Source organism: Cotesia glomerata, linkage group LG2 (genome assembly GCF_020080835.1).
Source record: "Cotesia glomerata isolate CgM1 linkage group LG2, MPM_Cglom_v2.3, whole genome shotgun sequence".
NCBI classification, from domain to species: Eukaryota; Metazoa; Arthropoda; class Insecta; order Hymenoptera; family Braconidae; genus Cotesia; species Cotesia glomerata.
Genome location: NC_058159.1, coordinates 9,774,404 through 9,799,107, shown reverse-complemented (window position 1 = coordinate 9,799,107; position 24,704 = coordinate 9,774,404). Strand labels below are relative to the sequence as shown.

General features: G+C 29.2%; 3 protein-coding genes across 8 annotated transcripts in view; 2 read left to right on the top strand and 1 right to left on the bottom strand.

The window, feature by feature from the left end:
* Positions 1-24,704, top strand: part of LOC123258498 (midasin) — a 98,577-nt gene that overhangs the window by 22,823 nt on the left and 51,050 nt on the right. The gene's annotated exons all lie outside the window — the stretch shown is intronic.
* The window catches only part of LOC123258505, a 46,665-nt gene that overhangs the window by 13,443 nt on the left and 8,518 nt on the right, over positions 1-24,704 (bottom strand). Inside the window, exons 1-4 of one of the 5 annotated variants that reach the window (XM_044718560.1) lie at positions 23,374-23,717; positions 16,722-16,985; positions 16,009-16,040; positions 15,336-15,569 (exon numbers count right to left, since the gene is read on the bottom strand). In XM_044718560.1, coding sequence (XP_044574495.1) covers positions 15,336-15,345 — 10 coding nt within the window. In that variant the 5' untranslated portion in view covers positions 15,346-15,569; positions 16,009-16,040; positions 16,722-16,985; positions 23,374-23,717. Of the gene's footprint in view, positions 1-15,335; positions 15,570-16,008; positions 16,041-16,721; positions 16,986-23,373; positions 23,718-24,704 lie in introns of those variants that run through there. The other 4 variants (XM_044718559.1, XM_044718561.1, XM_044718557.1 and 1 more) reach the window with 4 other exon arrangements.
* LOC123258514 lies at positions 2,382-3,083 on the top strand. Its single transcript, XM_044718583.1, has 2 exons — positions 2,382-2,903; positions 2,982-3,083. Exons 1-2 carry the CDS (start codon positions 2,491-2,493, stop codon positions 2,983-2,985), a joined length of 417 nt encoding a protein of 138 aa, XP_044574518.1. The 5' UTR covers positions 2,382-2,490; the 3' UTR covers positions 2,986-3,083.

Here is a 24,704-nt window from a genome sequence, read left to right as displayed (position 1 = left end):
TTTAATAAATATAATTACGTGGTTTATTACATCAAAATTAAATTATAACTGCTCGTTGATTTCAGTATCGGGTATTCATTTTACTTTAAAAATATTTTTTCAATATATTTTTTAATAAATTTACATAATAAATTAAAAAAAATTATTGTACTACAGTTTTTAGTAATTTCTGGAATTAGATGCGCATTTTCTCAGTAAAATTTCATAAAATATTAGATATTGCATGAGAATGAGCTTTTCATAATGAAGGTCCATTGGTGTCATGAGCCATAGCGGCAAGTGTCGTCAGCATATAAGCATTGAAATCACGTGTTTTTTTTTTTAGCAGTATTTGGTAGCTTGCTGTATTTAGTGCCGGGAATTACACTTTTTTGTCAAAAAAGTTTCGAGAGTTAATTTAATATTTGCTTAATATCTGGTGCTGACGTCAAGTATAATTTCTTCAGCATATTAAAAAATTAAAATTTATACCTTATAAATGAATTATAAATTATGCTAATCACATCAATTTATATGGTGTGTATTATTTTCTCGTATAAACTATTGTTAATTTAAAATTTATTTCTTCTACAAGCCGACAAAAATCAACTCCTTCAGTTATTTTAAAATTATATAAATATAATTGTTGTTATCTCAAACAATTAAACGATGAAAATAAATGAAATTTTAACTGCAGTAAAAATTCACATGGGACTTCATTTTTCTATATGTCGATTGACATTTTGATGAATGTTATTATAAGAAAAGTTCTGGTATTTTACATCAGGGTATTTCATGAAAAACATTTTATCGTGTTCAGCTTATGCCGCAATGATTAATGTTAAATTTATTTTATCAAGCTGATAAAACGTATCAATTTCACTCAAATCATTTTAAAACTTATAAATATATAATTTCAATTGCTATAAGCTTTTATCGAAATTCTACTGAATGATGTAATGAATAAATTCAATATGTGATATGTACTTCTGAAATAAAAGTGTTGATCAAACATTTTAGCTCTGTTCAAGTACTTTGAAAATAATCTCAAACCAGTTGAAAATTTATCACTAACTTTCAAGTAAGATTGCATATACTAACAAATCTGTGTCTGTTCGTTGTCGGTAATTTTGTCGTTAATTAATTACGTCCGTTTTAAATCTATTACGAATAAGTTACAACCATGTTAGTGAGAGGAGATAAAAAAAGTTCTTTTAATCTACTTATTATTACACTGTTCTGGCATTCTTGGGTCGTTGCATTGCCTGGTGACTGCTTCATTTTCCCTTGAGATTCGCTCCAAGTTTGCGCATGCTCTGATTGTTCTAGTTAAAATGTGCATAATTTTGTATTCTTTTCTTTTTCTTTTTTTTTTACTCCTCGACAACGTAAAACTCTCTGTAGAAGCGAAAATTGTGAGCTTTCCAGATTTATGGATGCTTGGAATTCTGAGTTGGATGCACTGATTGGTTTTTTTTAACTTCAACTACTCTTCAATTCATTTAAAACTCTTACGTTTGTTTTTCTTTGCTTAAGTTTAACTTATTAAATTGATCTAGTTATAAATTTTAGAGACTATTTCTGCTAAATTTGTATTCAAGGAGCTTTACATGTGAATACGATTAAGAAATATATATATATATATATATATATATATATATATATATATATATATATATATATATATATATATATATATATATATATATATATTCATATTATATGTAAATTTAATTGCTAGTCTATAAGATCCAAGAACTCATTTAAAACAAACATACTCAATGGTATTATTAAGAACTTCCTAGTCTTTCCAGTATATGCTAAAATTTTGTATAACTTTTGTTTCTGGCAGTTGTAATTATTATTTTTGAACGAATGTAGCTTTCATTTAAACGCTATAATTGAATTACTCGTTGTTTTTAGCTTCAATTCAACTTCTATTTTTTTTGTAATAAACAGTATCAATATATTGAATTCTTGCCCTCCTGTTTTTGTATTGTACTGTTCGTAAACTTATAATGTTTTAAATTCTTCTAACCCGTTATCACCTATTCGGTCATTTTTTATGCTAGTATAAATCTAATTTCAAGTGGATGGAAATTTCCATCTTCACTAACGATTTGAGACAATTCGTCTTCGGATAGTTAGGTCGATGGGTAACCATCGAACTTGAACACTAGTTAGCTGGTGAATGCTAGTATCTGTTCGACTATATGTTAAGTATTAACGATGGAAAGCTACTGAGAATAAAGGGCAACTTTTTGAAAAAAATCCATGAAAAAGTAACCAAGCCAGGAATCGAACCTGGATCTCCCCGATTACATGTCAGGATGCTTTTACCAGTTAAGCTACCGGGTCATTCTCCACTTACTTACTTACGTTCGATTCCTGGCTTGGGTCGGGTTTTGACTAGTGTAGTACTTCTGGTTGAAACAAAATCTAACCTATAAAAACTCTGGAATTAGTAACAGAAAGATCCAAAGCATCGCACGTCGTATATTTTAAAGAAACATGGAACCGTTTAAAAATTTTCTCAAAGTAATTGATGCACTTAATTATAATATTGACTTTGTAAAAATATTCCCTACAGAAATAAGTCAGATGATTTTCAAAAAATTGGATCCTCGGTCATTGTTGAATGTTGCTAAAGTTTCTCGTAAATGGCGAGATGTGTGTAAAAGTGATCCCCAATTAAAAAAAACTGCAAGAGGTTATCTTCGTAAAATAAAACTACCATTAGTTCTTACTAAATCGAATAGTACTTTTGAAATACGATCATGTCAGCGAGAGAATGGAAGTAGATCGCGTTATTTTATTTGTTATTTAAAAACCAGTAGTCCGAAAAAGAGAAAAAGGTCTGTTTCTCTTGACGATGAACAAAGTGACAGTGTCAAAAGATTTAAAAAAAATATCTTAAAATTAAGGTAAATTATATTTGGCAAATAATTTAATTTAAAACTAATTTTGGGCAATAGGAATTGATTTATTTTTTCATTTTTTAGGTGATAATTTCACATGTTGAAACGACATTGATTCTAAAAAATGACTAGCTGAATAATTTTTATTCAACGAAGCATCACATTTTATCAATCATTCAAAGAATATTTAACGTTTTTAAATTTAATTAATTTTTTAATGTAAAAAATAATTTTTACTCTGTAATTTTTATTTTTACTGTAGTAAAAACTAAAATAAATTATTTTCAATCAAGTCTAATCTCACACATTCATCATTTCTGCAAGATATCATGTTTAATAGTACACATAAACTGTGAAACTGAGTATACAGATTAAAAGAATATCTCTGCTTAAGATTATTTTTTCATCATTTAAGTCGTATCAATTCATACAGTCATTAAGTTTGAAGCAGTTTTCAATAATCTCTTACTTAAGTACTTGCTTAAGTACAAAGGTTTAAGCGTTAGTGATAAAGATAAGTATTTCAAACTTTACTCGTATTTACAACGTTTAAAATTTAAATCCGAACAAAAACAGTTTCACTGTAAAAAAAATCGCGCCAAGTCCACGTTCATAAGACTATTAGGAAAAAAAAAAATTTTTTTTCTTTACAAAAAGATACAAAATAAAAAAATTAAAAAATCCAAGTAACCGATATGATTGTTTATGATTTTCGGAAATTAAAAAAAATCTTATTGTAAATTTAAAAATTAAAAAAAAAATTTTAGAACGTATTTAGTGTGTGTGGTTGCAAAATATTTTACTTTTAATGAAATTCGTAAAATCTATTTACTAGGACTTTAAAAAAATTGAAATACACAATGACGCACACCAAGTACGTTCTAAATTTTTTTTTTAACCCGAGAAAAAATGTTTCTATATACAGTCAACGCTCTCTGTATTTGACTCGCCCGTACAGGACCATTCTCTGTATTTGACTCGTCCTTGTCCATAAGAGCTGTGTAAAATCGTCAAATATAGAGGAAGAATGTGGTCAAATACAGAGAGCGGTCAAATACAGAGAAGTCCAATACAAAGAGCGTCGACTGTAATTGTATATAATCATATATGATTATATATGGAATCACATATATAATTATATACAATTATATATGATCATACATAATTATATATAATCATACATGATTATATATGGAATTGTATATGAGGTTATATATAATCATATATAATTATATATGACTATGTATGGAGCAATATACAACCATGCAGGATTATATATAGTTCCATATACAATTATATATAAGTATATAGAATTATATATAATCATACATGATTATATATGGAATTGTATATGAGGTTATATATAATCATATACAATTATATATGACTATATATGGAGCAATATACAGCCATGCAAGATTATATACAGGGTGTCCCAGAAGTAACGGACGCCATTGTACCATCTGATGAAAAAAATAATTCTGAGACGAAAAGTCCTTAGCCATTTTTTAATTAGACGCATAGATAATTAATTATTAATTAAAGTAACGTCGCTTTATGTGTTAGAGAGAGAGCGTCAGTGTCCAGTAAAATATGTGGCAAACAAAGACACAACTAACTGTATGACTAACTAGCTACTATAGCTAACGTAGTCACACACATTTACTAACACATTCACACGTGCAAGCGTCTTCGTTTGGAACTCACTTGACTGGACACTGGTGTTCTCTCTTTAATGCATGAAAGGACATTATTTTAATTAATAATTAATTATCTATGCGTCTGATTAAAAAATGGCTAAGGACTTTTCGTCTCAGAATTATTTTTTTTATCAAATGCTACAATGGCGTCCGTTACTTCTGGGACACTCTGTATAGTCCCATATATAAGTATATATAATTATATATGCTTATATATAATTAACAGACATAAAAATTTTTTCTTTGAAAAAAAATTTTTTTTTTGGTAATCACAAAAAGTGTAAAATGATGTTTATAATTACGTTTAAATAATTCTGAAATACAAAATTTGTCACATTTCCTATGAGATGTTATGGTCTGCTCTGCTATTACCTAATAGTAAAATCATTATTTATTTTATTATTTAAATAAGTGTTATATTATAATGAAATTCGGTAAAATAAATAAATTATGAATAATGACTATCCAAATATATATTAAAATCAATTTTTATATTCCATTTATGATAAACTCATATGATACATTATCTAGATCATAGAATCATTATTATCTAAGACAGCAGCACAGCAGACAGACACTTCAAGACGCACGGAGATCACCAAAGTTAAGCAGCATTGAGCAGGATTAATAGTTGGATGGGTGACCGCTGGCCTTATAGCTATAAAATTATATCTAGATATTTTTTTTTTGCATTTTAATTGGTTACACAGAATTGCGTAGGACCATATTAAATATTCTATCCATAAAATTAACCCAATAATTAATTATATGTAATAAATATATAATTAAATATTGTTATATATAATTATATATAATTAGATATGATTATATTTGGCCATTTTTCATATATAATCATATGTAACCAATTTATATATAAATATATATAATTATATATAAATATTTTTTCTCGGGAATTTTTAAATTTACAATAAGATTTTTTTTAATTTCCGAAAATCATAAACAATCATATCGGTTACTTGGATTTTTTAATTTTTTTATTTTGTATCTTTTTGTAAAGAAAAAAAAATTTTTTTTGAAACTGTTTTTGTTCGGATTTCAGTATTTTTTGTAATTATAATGAAAATTTACAATTGGTACCAACTTAAATCTCGCGTTGGCAGCATTTTTTACTGCAAACTATCCCCTTGAAGCTACAGTTTATGTAGATATAATTCCAGTGCACCCTGGCGGCCGTAAATGTAAGCTGTGAATTACTTTTTTTAACTGTAGTTGCGTATCTATAGAAGTATTACTACACATTTTTATTTTATCTAGTCTGTGGCGCTGACCTTTCTCCATCAAAAAAAAGTCAGGATCGAAATTTGTGAGCGAGCTATAGTATGTGCTGATAAAATTTAATAATTTCAAGTAAATAAATTGTTATAAGTGAATATAATTAATTAATACGGTGAAATAAATTATGAATTACTGTTATGATAAACAAATTGGGTAAAAAAAGTACCGTAGAATTAAATAAAATTTCGCAACCTCAAAAAACCGTTCTGCTTACAGTAAACACAGTCGGTGGTCTGGCGCTCCGTTTACAACGGATTTGAACGGAACTTGGCGCCAGATTCTACCGAATCTGTGGATTCTACCGAATCTGTGGATTCTACCGAATCTGTGGATTTACCGAATCTGTGGATTCTACCGAATCTGTGGATAAAGCAACGTAATTAGAAAGATTTAAGAGTTTTTTTTTACACAGTATTTAATATTTATAAATTAAAAAAAGTAATTTAAATAAAAATGCAGTGTAATTTTTTTTTAATTAAAAAAAAAACAATAAAATAAAATAACAAACATTTTTCATCAAAAGTAATCCTATTAAAATTCGTTTTGAACATTTTTGATAAAACATGAACAATTGGAAATGCGTTAAGGTTGAATTTAAAATGCAGTTAGCATGAAAATAAAAGTTTAACACATCTGAAATTACTGTAAAGTCGGGAAATCGATTTTATATCTAATGTATCGTAACCGAGTGATCCATCTGTTTCGTCTCGTATATAATATATCCAAGTAAGAGTTATAAGGATAGAAAGATCTTACGAAAAGAGAAATATCGAGCTGACGTCAACGAAAGCTTCTTGGGTGGTTGTAAAACGGGGATGAGTGATGACCGGGGACAACGTGTCAGAGGACCTGTAATTCGCGAAATCCTATCTTCTGGAAATCTTGGCTTGGTTGCATTCCCCAGAATCAGGTATACGAATAATGGGCAAATTTACCAAGGCAAAGGGAAGCTACAGTTAGGATGGAATTTCTCCACAAGATGGGATGGTCAAGTGGATAATATAAGCGTACCAGTAGCTTTTACCTCGGTGTATACAGTTACTAGTTACCACAGCTTCCACCGACACTCTCCTTCTCCTGTTATCTCACCCTTTCATTCTCTTCTCGTCTCATTTAGTTGGATTAGCTTTCTAGCTGAGTAAATAATCTATAGTTCATATAGCTCTTCATCTATTTTAGCACGAAATAAAGGTCATACAATCGTCAATATCATAAATTATCCTATGATTACTATTCCGCCTTTTGCAAATTGTTCATTTATTTTCGTTTATTCGATTGCATTTATAAATTCATTTTGTAATGTTTATTAATAATAATAACAAAAACAACAACTACAATAACTTATAGAACGCATTGTTTCAAAGAACATTAATTATTCGAACTACGATTAAAATATGATCGACCACTAAATTTCCGTCGTGAATTTTTTTAATCCGTATATCATTTGTCCTGTGGAAAAAGAAAAAAACATGTTGAATTTTTCGATTGATTTATAAATTTCATATTAAAATTTATTGCTTATTTTTCAATTATTCTAGAGGTTGATTTTTATATTTTTGATATTAATTTAAATAGAAAACGTGTGCAATAAATCATTTACTGTAAACAACAACAAAAACTAATATTTAAAATAGGGTATGTCATTCATCGGAGCATTTTATCTGTATAAATATTTCATGAGTTTATGAAGACTCGTAACAAGATGCTAATTTTATATTTTTTTTTCCAATACTATGTTGCATTTTTTGTTTTACGGAATGAAAATACACTGATAAAAAAAAACTAATTGACTCAAGAAAAATATCTTCTCAAAATTTAACTCTTGTTTTGAGATGTTCAGTTCTCTTATTTCAAGAAATTTACTCTTTAATCAAGAGCATATAACTCTTGGACGAAGATTCTCCATTCAAGAATTTATTTCTTCAACAGAACATTTACTGTCTCCAAACAAGATACACATACTACGTTGCGAGTTTTGAATTAAGATACCATTTTAATTATTTTTTCAAAAGTTAAGAAATTTTTTTTTATAAATAATAAATAATTATCAAACGCTTGGTTTATATTTACATCGTTTATTTATATCAAATCCTGATGTTGGGATCAAACATACATTTTTATTAAAATTATAAGAGACACTGTTGACATGTGCAAAAATAACATCACGGAAAAAAAATTTCGTTCTGGTAACCTAACTGTAGAGTTACCACAACTATACACAGTTTACTGTTCGTTGTAGAGTTACAGTAACAAAATGTTATTTAGTTCTGATAACTCAATGTTGTTGAGCTCTCAGAGCTCTACGGGATTGTTTTCAGAGCCAAACGGTATAGTTGGGAGCGCTCTACGTTGCGCAGTAGTGGAGTGCGCTGACATATTTCATAACCTTCTAAAATGACAAACAGAATTATTTTGTTACTCATCCATATTATTAAAAATATATTAGGACAATTAAGTTTCCATTTATTTAAGGAAATAGGTTTTTTTTTTTTTGTCAAATTGAATTTCATTAGAACAGTTTTGTATTTATGGTTTTTCAAAAGGTTCATTTGCAGTGACTGTTAATTTAATTTATTAGTTGAATATATTGTGATAAGTAATAAGTTATCGGAATACATTAAAAAGACCCCATTTAACACAAAATAAAATTTGTTTTCGTTTATTTATCTTTTCTTGTGCATATACGGTAGTGATTTTATGTCCAATATTTATTGATATAATTAAGAAAATAAAATAATTTTGTGACGACCATATTTTTATTTTACAAATAATTTTTATTTGTAATATAAGTTCTATTATTATTTTATTTCTATTATAATACTATTCTTATTTGTCATATACAATTATTGTTGGCAATATAAATTCATTCTGCCACATGTATTTATTAAATTATCAATGCTAAATCGTAAAAAAAAATTATTAAGCAGAATGCCAAAAATTTGATATAGTCTCAGAACGATCCTGTAGAGTTGTGAGAGGTAAATAACGTTTAGCTCTCAGAGCTCTACGATGTAGAGTTGCAGGAGCTAAACGGTATCGTTACTATAGGAATACGTTAACCTACTGGAACTTTTTACAACTAACTAACTACTATAGAGTTCCTATAGCAAAATTTTTTTCTCCGTGCAGATTATATAACATGCATCATCTATTATTGTAGGATACATTATTTTATTTTTATAAGAATAGATTTTCTGACATAACGTGAAAAACATATTATTTGTTGACAAATTACCTCAATGAGAAAATAAATGGTTATTTTTTGATATTTTAATAAATTTAGAAATCAAATTATACCTTTTTTTTTTCAATAGAAACTTTTAGGTCACCTGCTCATAAATAAATATCAACAATTAACTTTATTTGTTATCAGCATCATCTTTAATGATGTTATTTACTTTAAATACATAGTATTCAATAATTATATTTAGTAATTCTAATAACAAATTATATTAATATTTGCATTAAAATATTAACTAAGCGCTCTATGTGCTATTTAATATTCAGAAAAAAATATAACTTAAGAAAAAAAAAAAACAGGACTATCTCTAATAAGTGGATGAGTTTACTGAAGTGCAATTTTGTGTCAAAGTTTTTACTTGTCCCAAGAGAATATTCTCTTGGTTTCAGATAGTATTGATTTAAGATAGATAGATAGATTTGTTACATTGTACAGCAGTAAAAACTGCCTTTTCCAATTTTTCCATCACAATTGTACTGCCTCTCTCTATTTCACTGCGTTCGAATTTCTTTCAAATTTTCACTGCGTTCAAAGTTTCTGCCTTTCAAATTTCGCACCTAGATATCGCAACCTGCTCTTTCAACTTTTTATAATCTCTGCGTATCTCTTGCGGCTGTAGACCGACTTGTGCTTCCTGTACTGTATTTACCCTATTCCTCACCTCTTTCGAATGGCTGTTGGAATAGTGGCGATGGGGAAATCACAGAGAAAACCCATGCCAGTACAAGTCGGCTACCGGAGCGACCCTCGACGGTTGGTTGGGAACTATTCGAATAACCGTCGGGGCTCGAACCCTCGCCTCACGGCATGATGTACGAACGAATTAACGATATAATGACTTAACCCGCTCGGCCATCCTGCCGCTTAATATTGATTTAAGATTTTTCAGTAGAAAATATTAGTCTCTTGAACCAAAAAGTCAAAATTCAAGAGAAGAAATTCTCAAAGCGAGACAATCGGTTGTCTTCAAAATAAATCTCATGGATCATGATTATTTCTCTGAAGTCAAGCTAGTTTTTCTATCAGTGTATTAAACTAAATTATATTTAAAAATATATTAAGAGTTAAAATTGCGCGCATACGCGCGCGCTCTAATCCTGAACCAATAAGACATCAGGGTCCATGTTTTCGAGTTATTTTGATATTAAGCTAACTTCAATCAACCATCAATTTTAATATATTAATGTTCTGATTTTTGAAAGGTTTAATAAAAAATTTTGTAGAGCTTTAAAAAATATATATTAAAATCGTATATACAATTTAACCAAAAAAAAGGTCTTCTGTATTTAATCACTAAGCTGAACGCCTTTAATTCAATAAATCGATGAAACAAAAATTGTAGAGTAAAGGTCTAGTGAACGAATGAATGGTAACGGAATAAAAGGAAGAAATAAAAAAAAACATATAGATTTGATAAAATTTTGCCAAGTAATACTATAAAATTTCTGCTTATAATTTTGGATGATGTCAAAGTTTGGTATTTTGCCAAGTAGATTTATCTCAAATGAAAAAATTTCTTGCGAAGAAAATTTGAACAGCTTTATAGTTCATTTCTAAAGTCAGTTTTATAATTATTCCATTTTTAACTTCCCGCTAAGAAAATTGAAAATTTTGAGGTCCTAGGAAGCTTTCCTGACTATTCCCGCGAGGGTGTCACTATGTCTGTATGTATGTATGTGTGTGTGTGTGTGTGTAAGTATGTAAACCTCTTATAACTTTTGAACGGTTGAACCGATTTCATCGCGGTTCATGCCATTCGAAAGGGCTCTGCCAAACTTAGATTTCCTGTTAATTTGAACCGATTCGGACCGATAGATTTTGAGAAATCTAAAAAAAAGTAGGAAAAAAAATTTTTTCTGAAGTGGTTTTTTGGGATAGCTTTTAAACGGCTCAACCGATCGATTCCAAAAACTAATCAGCTCTCAACCTTGAAAAACCACGTCGATCGCCGCCAATCCGATCAAAATCGGTTGATTCGTTCGAGAGATATCGTGAACGAAAGAAAACCAAAAAAAGTGTTTTCTATGAGGCTTAAAAAACTGCGTAGAATGCCGCCAACTGCGTAAAAATCGGTTCATTCATTCAAAAGTTATTGCGGTATGAACATTCAAAAAATAGTGTTCTATGAAACTTCTATCAGACTTTTGAGCTCAAAGAGCTCAAAAGCATAGAAAAGGTATCTTTTTGAGCTCGGAGAGCTTAAAACAACACACAGATTGTACTCGAAGAGCTCAAAAAAGCGGCCAGGTATTAACGGAATTAGCGGGAAGTTGCAGGGATGGCCTTTAGGGTCAACCGTTTTCCTAATTTTTTTTCTTTAGTTTTTTGCACTACGGCAAGTGACAGAAGCTAAATGAACAACAAAGTACTGCTGGAGAGTAAAGTAGATTGTATAAGTAGGTTTTCGTATTCTAATGTGGGCGGAAAAGCTTATAAAATGAGGTGTGTACTAGCAAAACAGTTATCCAAACTCTTTGACCTCTTGAACTTTGATAATGTACAGAACTAATACGAGTTTCTTTAATAGTTGAAGCTCTTTTGGAATTCTTTGAAGTATTGTTCGATATCAAAGAAGAAGGAGAAGTAGAGAAATGTTACACGTCAATTGACGTCTTGAGATGTTATAGCTATCCGTAGATTGCAATCCTTCTAAGTAAAGTGTTATACCAATCTTATTACGAATCTATGATAAAAAGTTGGATCGATATTGTTTTTGTTTTTATTCATTTTATTCTTATTTATCGAATACACAATACTATTCGATAAGCTTGATATTCAAGGCAACTTTCTAGATTATAAATTTTTGTATGCCTTTCTTCTTCAATTGGTTTTTTTTTTAAATTCGTAAAAAATAAGTTGCTAACTCGTTTTTATTTTTGATCTAGTTTTTAATAAAAAAGAAAATTTAAACAAGAAAAAAAAACATAAAAAAATCCATCTTTTCTTAAACTTAGAGTTATCCAAAACATCAAGTAGGTACATGAGTTTGTTAGTAAGGCTCATACTTCAGATGTCAACAAAAATTTTTCCCCATACAAGTGTCATTAAATATTCAACGTGTTGCCTATACCTAGTTTTCTTCGTTTCCGCTACTTTCATAAAAAAATTGTTTTTCAAAAATAAATATTATTCTTTTTCCTTTCCAAGTAGCAAACATTTTCTTTTTCTCTGTGAAACGTTTATTGCACATAAAAAAACAAAAAAAAAAGTAAACTCTGTTTGCCTACAAAATATCTAACAGAAACCTACATTAGAAAGTATTTCAAAAAAATTTCACCGCAAAGTTTTGAGCTAGAACTGTTAATGTTTGTTAAAGCAAAGAAATTATTTATGCCATACAACAAATTGAGATTAAAACTTACATTTCATTAGATTACATTAATTCGGACACTAACTAATTCTAAAACTAAAAGAAAATTAAATTTTTAGTTATCGTATTGAAATTATATAAATAGTTAAGGTAAAAGCCCCAATATATGATCATGTACCAATATATGATCACTCCATGTATTTGTATATCTATATTCACAAATATAGGTATACAAATACATGGAGTGATCATATACTGGTACGTGATCATATATTGGGGCTTTTACCTTACAACTATTTTAATTATAAAAATATAAAATTAACATTGATGAATTTTAACCCTCTAGCTCACAAATTTTTTCATTTTATAAGCTTTTATGCTAAAAAAATTCAACAAGTAATTCCTTGATTTTGTAATGTGCAAAAATTTTAGGTATTTTTGATAAGAATAACTCTTTATGAATTAAGATAACGAACAGATTCTAGTCAACATTCGACAAATGTACCATCCGAAATAAATTGAATACGGAGTGTTTTTTATTTTTTTCCAATTTTTTTTTATTGACTCCGGCGTATCATCAATTGGCCTTTATTAAGGTAAAGTTCATCCTTATTTCATGGGATGTACCTTGAATTTTTTACTTGATCCAATTTTCCCCAAGGAGTATTATCGACTATTATCGATGATCAATGTCTTAGAATCATTTATTAATCATGTTTTAATTAAACATATTGAATTTCAATATCAAGAATTATTCTTGTACTTGAATAGCATATTTATCTATAGCTATAAACGATGATAATCGAAGATAATAACATAAATATAATTGATTAAAAAAGATTTAAGGAATTTCATTTATTAGTAGAAACTTTTTTCATTAAAAGATTCATTTAAACTTTTGAGTATCAAGAAGAAATAGAAGAAGAAGATGAAGAAGAAGAAGAAGAAGAACCTAAAATAAAGTGTATCAGCATTTCGTTACCACAGAAATTTATATTCATTATTGGTTCAATAGCTTCTATAGTCGTATACATATATTAACACAGATTAAACTGTTTATGAAAACATGAGTCTATGCTTATGCAATTCGGTCTAATTGAGCATACGTTAACATTCAAATCACGTATTATTGGCTTATCCTGAACTTTATAACTACACTACGCTGTGTCAACATTAGTTTCCAGCATTTTTAATGCAGTTTATTGTTCATAAACTCTAATTTTGAATAATTGGCTAAAATAAATTTCAATTTTTAAGTTTCTTGATTTTTTCTTTTTAAGAGTATTATAATCACAATCACCAAATTTGAATCTGATCAAGTGTCCGAGAGAGTTAGCTCTTCTAGAAATGTCGGCAACAGCCAACCGGTATTTACTTGGACAAGTCAAATGCTAATCTTGTTCGAAAGGGAGGACCACTAAACCGCTCTTAGGTGCAAGCACCATACCAACGACTCGGCAACGATGCTGTAAGCGTAACATGACCCTATTGATAAGTGCTTGAACTTGCAAGAAGAAAAAGAGACAGGCATATATTATTATGCACCTAACGGCACAAGTACGCGGTATAGTTAAACTTCAGAGTCATAACCTCTGATAGCTATTCTCAAATTATTTTTTTTATGAAGAATGTAACTTTTAATAGAAATAGTAAATTTTTAATACATACAAAAATTTGGCTTTTTTATTTAGAGATAAAAATTGAAAATCAAGTACTTGAATATAAAATATTTTCAATAGACAGTGGAATTACTGCGATATAAAAAATATTTGAAAATATGTGAACATAAGTTATGGATTCTAGAGATTTAAGGGACTTAATATTTTCTTATTTCGATTAATTTTTATTGAATTACACAAGTGAAATATTGAATTTTCATTGAACGTATATTAAGTTAATAGGCTTAATTTGAGATTACCCTGCTTGAATGAAAACTTATTAGTCTTGAATATACACTGATAAAAAAATTGACTTGACTCAAGAGCTAAACTCTTGAACCAAGAGTACCATTTTGAAAAAAATGATTTTCTTGAGTCAAGAGAATAAATTCTTGACTCAAGAAAATTTTCTTAGACCAAGAATAATTTCTTAGCTCAAGAATTTACTCTCTTGACTCAAGAAAATCATTTTCTTCAAAATGGAATTCTTGGTTCAATAACTCGTTATTCATTGATTTTGTGTCAAAAATTTAAACTTTTTGTTTAGAATTCTTTTTTTCCAAATAACATAAATATCTCAACGGAAATCCATAGCATCAATATTTGACATTGTTCATGGGATATTGAAAAGGAAATTTCAATCACCAGTATTTCATTTTTTGATACAACATCTTTTAATGAAAGTTTTTACGTAAAAGTACTAAAAAATTATCCACATTTTAAGCTACTAATACTATTTGTTTCGGTGGCAACATAACTTTGAATGTTTAATTGTCTCTAGAGAACTGCTCAGCCATGCTTCCTTTTTCGCTCATCAACTATTAGTGTATTGAATAGCTGTTTTTAGTCTTTTACGTTCGATTGAAATAGAGAATTTCAAACCGGTTATAGACCACACATACACTGTTATAGTTGTATACGCTATATATTATGAGGTGGTATATCTTTCAGACAAAAATAAGTGGGATTTGATCTCTGATCAATTTGTCAATTAACTCGTGCTCACAACTCTGTGGAAGACAATGTATCACAGGTCTAAACGAGTCCCTACAGAGTACCTTAAACGGACATGATATACGCTCATAAATTACATAAGCTCTCATGCATTGTCTTGTGTGAATTGAATTTATGTAAAATGTGAAAATTACCGCCGATTAAGAGGCTGATGGTAATGGTTGTACATAACAATCACGGAAGTCACTGAAATAAATAAAATATAAAAATAACACTTACCAGCAGCCATAGCTCTAAAAACGTACTGCAAGGTTCTTGATAAGGATTCTTCCTCCCTCAAGTATCCCTAGTGCTCTTCTTTAATGTCTTTCTTACTTGAAGTTTCTCACCTTGTCACTCTAATTGGCTTGACGAAGTCTTGATGCTCTTAATGAATGAACGCTTCCTCTTTGATCGATTTTCACAACTCCAAACGCTGCTTTACCCTCTGACAGAATCCACATTTTTTTCTCTCTTTTTTTATTATTTTACGTTATAAATATATTAGGGTGTGCCAAAATGTAACTCCCGTGGAGAACCTTTTAAAATTGGAATTTTGAGTTCTGCTTTTGACAGGGGCTGTGTTTGGGCATTTCCTAAGATATTTTGGTGTAAGACAATGTATTTGATTTTCATAGAATTTTTTAACAGAAGCTTAGTTTGGGTATTTCCGGTGAAAATTCAAAATTTGGCCAGAAGTGCCCAATTAAATCTCCTGCTAAAAATCCTATAAATAATCAAATGAATTCTCTCAACCCGAAATATCTCAGGAAATGCCCAAACACAGCTGCTGTTAAAAGTGTAACTCAAAATTCCAATTTTAAAAGGTTCTCCCCGGAAGTTACATTTTGGCACACCCTAATATATATATATATATATACATATTTATAGTTCAGTTTTTATTTCTTGTTACTTCTCAGTTTTTTTCACGCTGCCTTGACGCCACTGAGGGTAAGAGAGATAACAAGAGATGTTGGTAGCACGGAATAAAAATTTAACCAGTTCAAAAAAAGTAAAAGAGCTTTAACTGGTTTATGGCTAATTTAAATGTGAATTTTTTTTAACTGTTTTCTATTTCGAGTAATGGTATTAATAAAGTAGGTTAAATGCACTCGAGTATATTTTTTTGTTAATTAAATCATGTTAATTTAAAAAAAATTTTTTTTATTTAATTTTAAATGCTTTATCAAATCTTATTCGTTAGTAGATTTAAAATTTTTTTTTCATTCCAAAAAACTAATTTTCCAAGTACAAAAAATTGTAATTCAACACTTAAATAGGCAAATATTTAGTTTTAAATTTTTGCCGCTTACAAATGATTGTTAAAAAATATCAACAAAGAAATTGAATTGGGACTTTTTCTTTTTTTTACTGAGCAGTCTACATTTCTGTTTAAAAAAGAATAAAAATAAAACGAAAAAATACAATAGTCTTTATGAATTTAGTGATATATACAGAAAGAAATAAAAAAAATCTCGAGTAATTGATTGCACGATAGAATTTTTTTTTTTAATTATTTTTAAAAATCTTTTTTAAACATCTTGCACCATAAAAAGATGAAGGATAAAAGAAGTAGTTAGAGGCGAAAGAGTTCGTTGTTATCTGTGTAGTGGGAACAGAACTCACTGTATACAGGTTTCCCACGACGACGTTGTACTAAAATCGCTCCAAAACTCTTGATATTTTTCTCTGTACTATGTAACACTTCTTTCATCACTTTTACTCTTTTTCTTCTCGACATCATCCGTCATTTCTCTTTTCGTTGGATACTAGCGTTTTCTCGTTAAGCTCCTGAATTCTTATATTTTTTATTTTTAAGATTTTTTACCTTTTTACGTCCTTATCTCTTGTTCACACGATTGACTTTATCGATTCACGAAATTCTTGTTTCTGCAAAAAAAAGTAACAATCATTATTGTGTTTGAAATGACAATTATCGCGTATTGCTTATTATCATTATTAGCTAACCTAAAATGGGTCAGACAAGTTATCAGTAATATAAATAATAATTTAATATCCATTTTGTAATTTTTATTAGCAAATTGACTTATTTCTCGTAATTAAGTTATCTAACATAAGTGTAATTTTTGACAAATTGTTAATTCCGAGGCATATCCGTTGATTTGTTATTGACAAAAACATCCGCATACAGCCACAGCCACGATTGACATCTATTGAAATATTGGAAAGCACCTTTTTGTTCAATAAAAAAAATCTAATATTGGTTTCTATCTTTGTGTGTTGGTTTTAATTGAGCCAATTGATTCTGATTATAATGACTTTTACCGAGCTTAAAATTGAATTTAAAGGGTTAAACTAACGACTATTTAAACCTGCAGTGAAAGAACGGATCATGTCAGTAGTACAAATCGATTAGCATCAGCCACAGTAGCTTCCTGATAATCGCATTCCTATTCTTTTTTGATGATATTTCTATGCCGAAAAATGTTCAATTAATTGTTAGTTAGCTTAATAGCTTTTACTATTTATGTTAATCCCAATTGACGAACTTTTTCTTTATAAATTTATGATTATTGTTGTAGTCACAACACAAGCCAACTCATGGTGGTTATTTAAGTTTGAGTAATAAGTAATCATAATAACTAAGAATTATCAAGCACTTAATTAAAATTCAGGCGGGTTAAATTGAATTTTTTTTCTTTAGTTTTAATTATAACTTGTGCTTATGACTTTTGACTTATGTAAAAATAAATTATTGCTGCTTTTGATCTTTTAGTTTCTTTTTGCAAACAATAAGTTTATATTTATAGATTCATTGAAAATTAAGATTAGTTAAAAAACAAAAAAAATAAAAAACAGTAAAATTAGCTAATATTCTTGTCAATTAACTAAACCCAGGGTAAAAATTAAATAATAGAAACTTATAAAATATAAAAATTCAGAAAGAAATCAATCTTTAAAAAAATGTTTTATAAAGTTATCATAATTTAGAATATTTATTATAATTATAATTAATGGATTCATAAAGTTATCAATTGACTTAATTCGTTTCAAATGAAAATAAATTTTTAAATGGAAAATAAATTTTTAAATGGAAAATAAATAAGAAAGTAGCCGTAATTTTTGATTAAATAGTCATACAAAACTGTCGATGAAACATCAATCAATCTTTAACAGAATATAAAGTGATTATAAACGTATGAATATTTATTAAATCCGTAAATTTTTTATCGATCAGTTATTTCCGCTCCATTCCGGTTTGGCAACTTTTTGCCAGTCTACTACAATGAATATTTCTTTTAAAATCAGCATGCGACAATACAACTTATAAATTTCCAATTTGAAAAGTTTGATAAATATTCACAAAGAAACATACGAATAGAACAGTATAAAATATCAATGCATTGTGCTTGAGTGGTGCAATTGAAGCTTTTGTTATATTTTATTGCATATAGCGGACCCGACAGACGTTGTCCTGTACGCACGTCTTAAATTTATAAATTTTAGGGATGAGCTTGTATAGTTGAAAACATCATTAGTTAACAATATGCAATGGGCACTCCTTAATAATTAACATTTTCGTAAATATAAGCCCATTCTGATTTTATACTCATCGAGAACTTTCATTTGAGTACCCACATGAATTTTTTCATATATCTTATATATATGATATTTATAAAATATATGAAAAGTGCATGTGGGTACTCAAGGTCAACAACAATTTATAAATAAAAAATTAAATAAACATTTTCCTGTGGACTGAACTGTAAATCTATTAAACCATTCTGGAATCCACCGGAAGACACAAAAAATTTCATTAAAATCGGTCCGGCCGTTTAGGAGGAGTTCAGTGACAAACACACGCACAGAAGAAATATATATATAAAGATGTGAGAAAATTCAGATAGCTCGGACTGGGATTTAAACCCAGAACCTCCCGATTACATGTTGGCTGCGCTTTAATTTTTAATTTTTCTATTTTTTAATATTTACGATTTTTTTTTTCAAATGTTTTTTTTTTTTATAAACCATCTTTTAACTATAACGTACAAAGGAAAATTATCAAAATCGGTCCAGCAATTCATTTTTGTAAATATAGATATAGATTTTATACGGTGGTTGAGTATTCTTAAATTTTCTAATTTCCCGCATAATTTTCTTAATTTTTTCTTTCATAAGAACCTTCTCCTGACAATAACAAACTAATCAAAAAAAGAATTAGTGAAATCGGTCCAGCCGTTAACGCGTGATGGCATGACCAAAGGAAATAGGGATTCATTTTTATATACAGTCGTCATCATTGATTTGTAACGGTTGGCAATGATTCGGGTAGAATAAAAAATTCTCAATTTGGACATCTCTCACTAAAAATTTCAATTAATAATATGTTCAGAAAATAAAAAAAATATACGAAACTATGAAGAAAATTCACATAAAATGAATAATTGTAAGCTCAGACAAGCATAATTATAGAAATTTATCCAAATAAAAATTACTATGCATAAACTTAATTAAAGATGAAAAATTCCTACATGGTAAATCACCAGAGAAATAATTTGAATATTAAAAACTATACAAATAAAATATTTCAAATAAATTTGATGTTTCAATTAAAAGAAAATAAATAAAATATTAGTCTCCTTATAATTACAGTCTTAAAAATAAACAATATCAAATAACTATAGCTCAATATAAAGACATTTACTAAATTATTAGATCATATTATTATACAAAATTAAAATTGAAAAGGTCTAAAATTAGAAAATAGTCCATTGAAACAATTTAAATTTAAAAAAAATGGAATTATAAACAGAAGATACAAAGGAAATTAAAAAATAATGACAAACCTAAATTCAGACAATTTGATTAAAAGACATCAAGGTTATTTGACATATACACAAATGAACAACTCTGAATATAGAAAAGCTTTACAAATGAACATCTCTAATTATGGACAAGAAAATTCGGAAATCTCTCAATTTGGACATCTCTCATTGAAGAAAACAAAAAAAAAATACAATATTTTCCGAATTAAAAAATAAGTAATAGTTTTAAAAAACACGCTTTAATATAAAACCAAATTTTTTAGAAATCTATCTATTGAACTGGTCTTTATGAATTTTATCATAGATAACTTTTCTTCTGACTCTAGTCATCAGCGATGAACGCTGCATTAACCGCGTACTCCTACGACCTGAACAATTTGAGCGACGACAAGATGGCGGGCGACTTGTTTCGATCATCAAATTCAGTGCATCATCAAAACGGATCATCGCGTATCGGCGCAATGGAAATTACAACCGCGCAATTAGCCGTGACTCTAGCACGTGCCGGTTCTAATACTCAATCGGCACCACCCCCCTCAAAAATCTACCTAAAAATGAAAAAATCGTACATTATCTATGATGAATAAAAATTAATTTTTTAGCAGAGCTCTCCGAAGAAGATGTCTTGGTGCAGAGTTTATAACCCTTGAACAATTGTTTTTATCTGATCTCCACACTTATTTATATAAAAACGATTTTTTTTTATTAATCACTTTGACTACATTTTGAATTATCCAAAAAATTTATTCCTACTTTTTAGTTTGGTTTTATATTAAAGCGTGTTTTTTAAAACTATTACTTATTTTTTAATTCGGAAAATATTGTATTTTTTTTTTGTTTTCTTCAATGAGAGATGTCCAAATTGAGAGATTTCCGAATTTTCTTGTCCATAATTAGAGATGTTCATTTGTAAAGCTTTTCTATATTCAGAGTTGTTCATTTCTGTATATGTCAAATAACCTTGATGTCTTTTAATCAAATTGTCTGAATTTAAGTTTGTCATTATTTTTTAATTTCCTTAGTATCTTCTTTTTATAATTCCATTTTTAACTTCCCGCTAAGAAAATCGAAGATTTTCAAAAATCGGGAAGTTATTGTTTTCACCCCGTTTTGCAAAAATCGAGTTTTCATCAGATCTTGACGTTTTGAGGTCCTAGGAAGTTTCCCTGACTATTCCCGTGAGGGTGTCACTATGTCTGTATGTGTGTGTGTGTGTGTGTTTTTTTTTTGTTTTAAGGGGGGGAGGGGGGAATCCTTTTTACGGATTCTAGGCATAGTTGTTTGGCCTGGATATGTGGCGACTCGACGCAGTGTCATACTAAAACTCGACGCTAGCGCCCCTACCCACTAAACCCTAAACCCCTTTTCCTCTTTCCCCTAATCCCTCATGGAAACCGCCGTTAGGCATTACTTCGTGAGGGGAGGATCTAGCTACTGCTCTTTCTTCTTGTAGCTAAGGTGTTATTTTACCTTTCTTCTAGTTGTTGTCATTTGCTCTTCTTCTTTCGATGGAACGCAAGTCTATAAGGACTTCTGCTGCAAATGTGCTGATGGCGTTCCAGGAGGCTCTTGATGACAACATTGCTTCTACTGTGTGTGTGTGTGTGTGTGTGTGTGTGTGAAAGTATGTGAACCGCTTATTATTTTTGAACGGCTTGACCGATTTCATCGCGGTTGGTGCCATTCGAAAGGGCTTGACCAAACTTAGATTTTAAAAACTATTTGGAATGATTCAGATCAATAGATTTTGAGAAATCTTAAAAAAACTAAAAAAAAAATTTTTTTTCAAATGTGGTTTTTTTGGAATAACTTTTAAACGGCTTAAAGGTTCAATTCTAAAAACTAATCAGCTCTTAAACTCAAAAAACCACGTCGATCGCCACCAGTCCGGTCAAAATCGGTTGATTCATTCGAGAGATATCGTGAACGAAAGAAAACCAAAAAAAGTGTTTTTTCGGAATAACTCCAAAATTTCTAGCGCGATCAATTCAAAATTTAAGATTCTTTGTGAGGCTTAAAAAACTGCGTCGAATGCTTCTAACCGCGTAAAAATCGGTTTATTCATTCAAAAGTTATTGCGGTTTAAAAATTCAAAAAATAGTGTCTTATCAAATCTCTATCAGACTTTTGAGCTCGAAGAGCTTTAAAGCATAGGAAAGCAATCTCTTTGATCTCGGAGAGCTCAAAATAACCCATAAATTGCATTTTTGAGCTCGAAGAGCTCAAAAACGTCATTGGTGCAATTTTAAGCGCCTACGTATGGAATTAGCGGGAAGTTGCAGGGATGGCCTTCAGGGTCAACCGTTTTCCTAATTTTTTTTTAATTTAAATTGTTTCAATGGACTATTTTCTAATTTTAGGCCTTTTCAATTTTAATTTTGTATAATAATATGATCTAATAATTTAGTAAATGTCTTCATATTGCGCTATAGTTATCTGATATTGTTTATTTTTAAGACTGTAATTATAAGGAGACTAATATTTTATTTATTTTCTTTTAATTGAAACATCAAATTTATTTGAAATATTTTATTTGTATAGTTTTTAATATTCAAATTATTTCTCTGGTGATTTACCATGTAGGAATTTTTCATCTTTAATTAAGTTTATGCATAGTAATTTTTATTTGGATAAATTTCTATAATTATGTTTGTCTGAGCTTACAATTATTCATTTTATGTGAATTTTCTTCATAGTTTCGTATATTTTTTTTATTTTCTGAACATATTATTTCAATTTCATTATTAGTCCAAATTGAGAATTTTTTATTCTACCCGAATCATTGCCAACCGTTACAAATCAATGACGACGACTGTATATAGATAAGCTTCTATCTACTTTATAGTAAAATATAATATATACGAATATTTGTCCTCAGATAATTTTCTTTTATTAGATGTTTTGAATATTCGTTTTAAATAATCATGTTATGATTTTAAAACATCCTCATACAATTCATCGGTGACCAAAAATCGAAATTTTACTAATCTCAAAACATTTGCCAGACAAAACAATTTTTAACCCTTAAGTGGCACACTATCGCGGCATCATGATTAACGCGGACGTGGATATGACATATCCGTCCATTTTTAATGATTTCTATTTAAATTAATCGACTTGTGAAAAAAGAAAAAAATTATTATATTTATTGCTAAAAAAAATGAAAGAAAAATCCTTAAAATATGGACTCAGTCCTGGGTATCTTATACCCGGTGCGCTACTTGAAGAGTAAAACTAAGATGAACAATATTTTCGCACAAAACTTGTATTTTTACATTGATAAGAGAACCTTTTCGCTATTGAAGAAGATTAAAAAACAACAAGCTATAAAGTTACTGGGAAAATGAAACTCGGTAGAATCGCTTGGATCATTACAAGGTGTGAACTTTGAAATTCAAAGACCAAAGCGCATGGATGATCCTCCCGTTCAGCTATTATTCTTCTCACCGAGTTCCGCTGTTATTATCGATTTGCCAGAAACGCATACATACCATTGTCTTGTGATTCAGGCGTAACTCACGTTCAATTGCGTTAGACATGACGTTCTTGTTTGGTGTGTCGACGCCTCTTGTCAGTTCAGTACTCTGAATATATATTTATGTAGAGTGGTCAGTATACATGCCCTTATTAATTAAGCAATTACAGCTTATAATATTGTATTTAAAATACCCGTGCGCTTTCTGTTGGAGATTTTTAACACTACATTCAGTCGAAAAATTGTATGTGGGCATGTATGACCATATAAGGCTTCATATGGACATATTAGAAATTTTTTTACGGATATATTTAATTGCCATCAATACATTGATGTCCATTTAGGTAAAATAATTACTAGAAAGAATGAAATTTCTCAATTTGTTTTCAGCAAATTTAGACAGTAAAAATGAGTTTAATTTTGCGAAACCAAAATGTGTAGAATAATACAGCAAACATTTCATTTCACTGTCGAGGGTGTTGAGATGAATTAACCCGTGCGATAATTCTCTGTATGAATTTCACTAATCACTCTACGGCTTGGTGAGCTCGTGCACTTCTAGCCTCCAGCTTCTATTTCTCTGTTCCTGTGATACTCGGTATCCAGCAAGTTAGAGAGGGGGTGTGCACTAGTTATTCACAGTTCCCATGGGCTTATGATTAACAAGCACCCAGTTTTTCCTGTTCCTAACATTTTTTTTCTGTCTTTCTACATTTGCTATTAATTTCACTCTTACACCCTAATGAGTATTGTAAACTTGTTTTTTTTTTTTTTTAATTTCATTATTTTCTTGTAAATGCAGCTACAAGTATAATTATTCCCACTAATGATTTCAATTAAAATTTGACTGATTTTTTTGTGGCACGTGGAAAAGATTAACTTGTTAAGTTAATAAAATGAATGAGTTCGTGAAAAATGAACCAAGAAAAATACAAAATAAAATTTTTTTAAATTATCGTGTAATTGTGTCATAAATTAAAAAAATTAAAGAATATAATTTAAAAATAAAAATGTAAGTAAAAAAAGTTTTACTGCGGAAAAACTTTTCTCAATGGTTTTTTATTATTGCTGGAAACTTTTAATTTTTTTGCTTTGTCTCGTTATACCATTTTATTCCCCTGTCACTGAATCGAATTCAACGAGCACTCAAAAGTTCTTTGTTCTATCTCGATTCATTTGTACCTTTAGCTCAAGTCCATTGAGAAATTCCTATATCAACTTGATATATTATCGCTTTGAAAAGAATATTTAGCCTTTTTATAAATCCATCCTAGCATCAGTGAATTAATAACAAAAAATAAAGTATAATGAAAAGAAAAATTAAAGAGATATTTAAACATTTTCTCT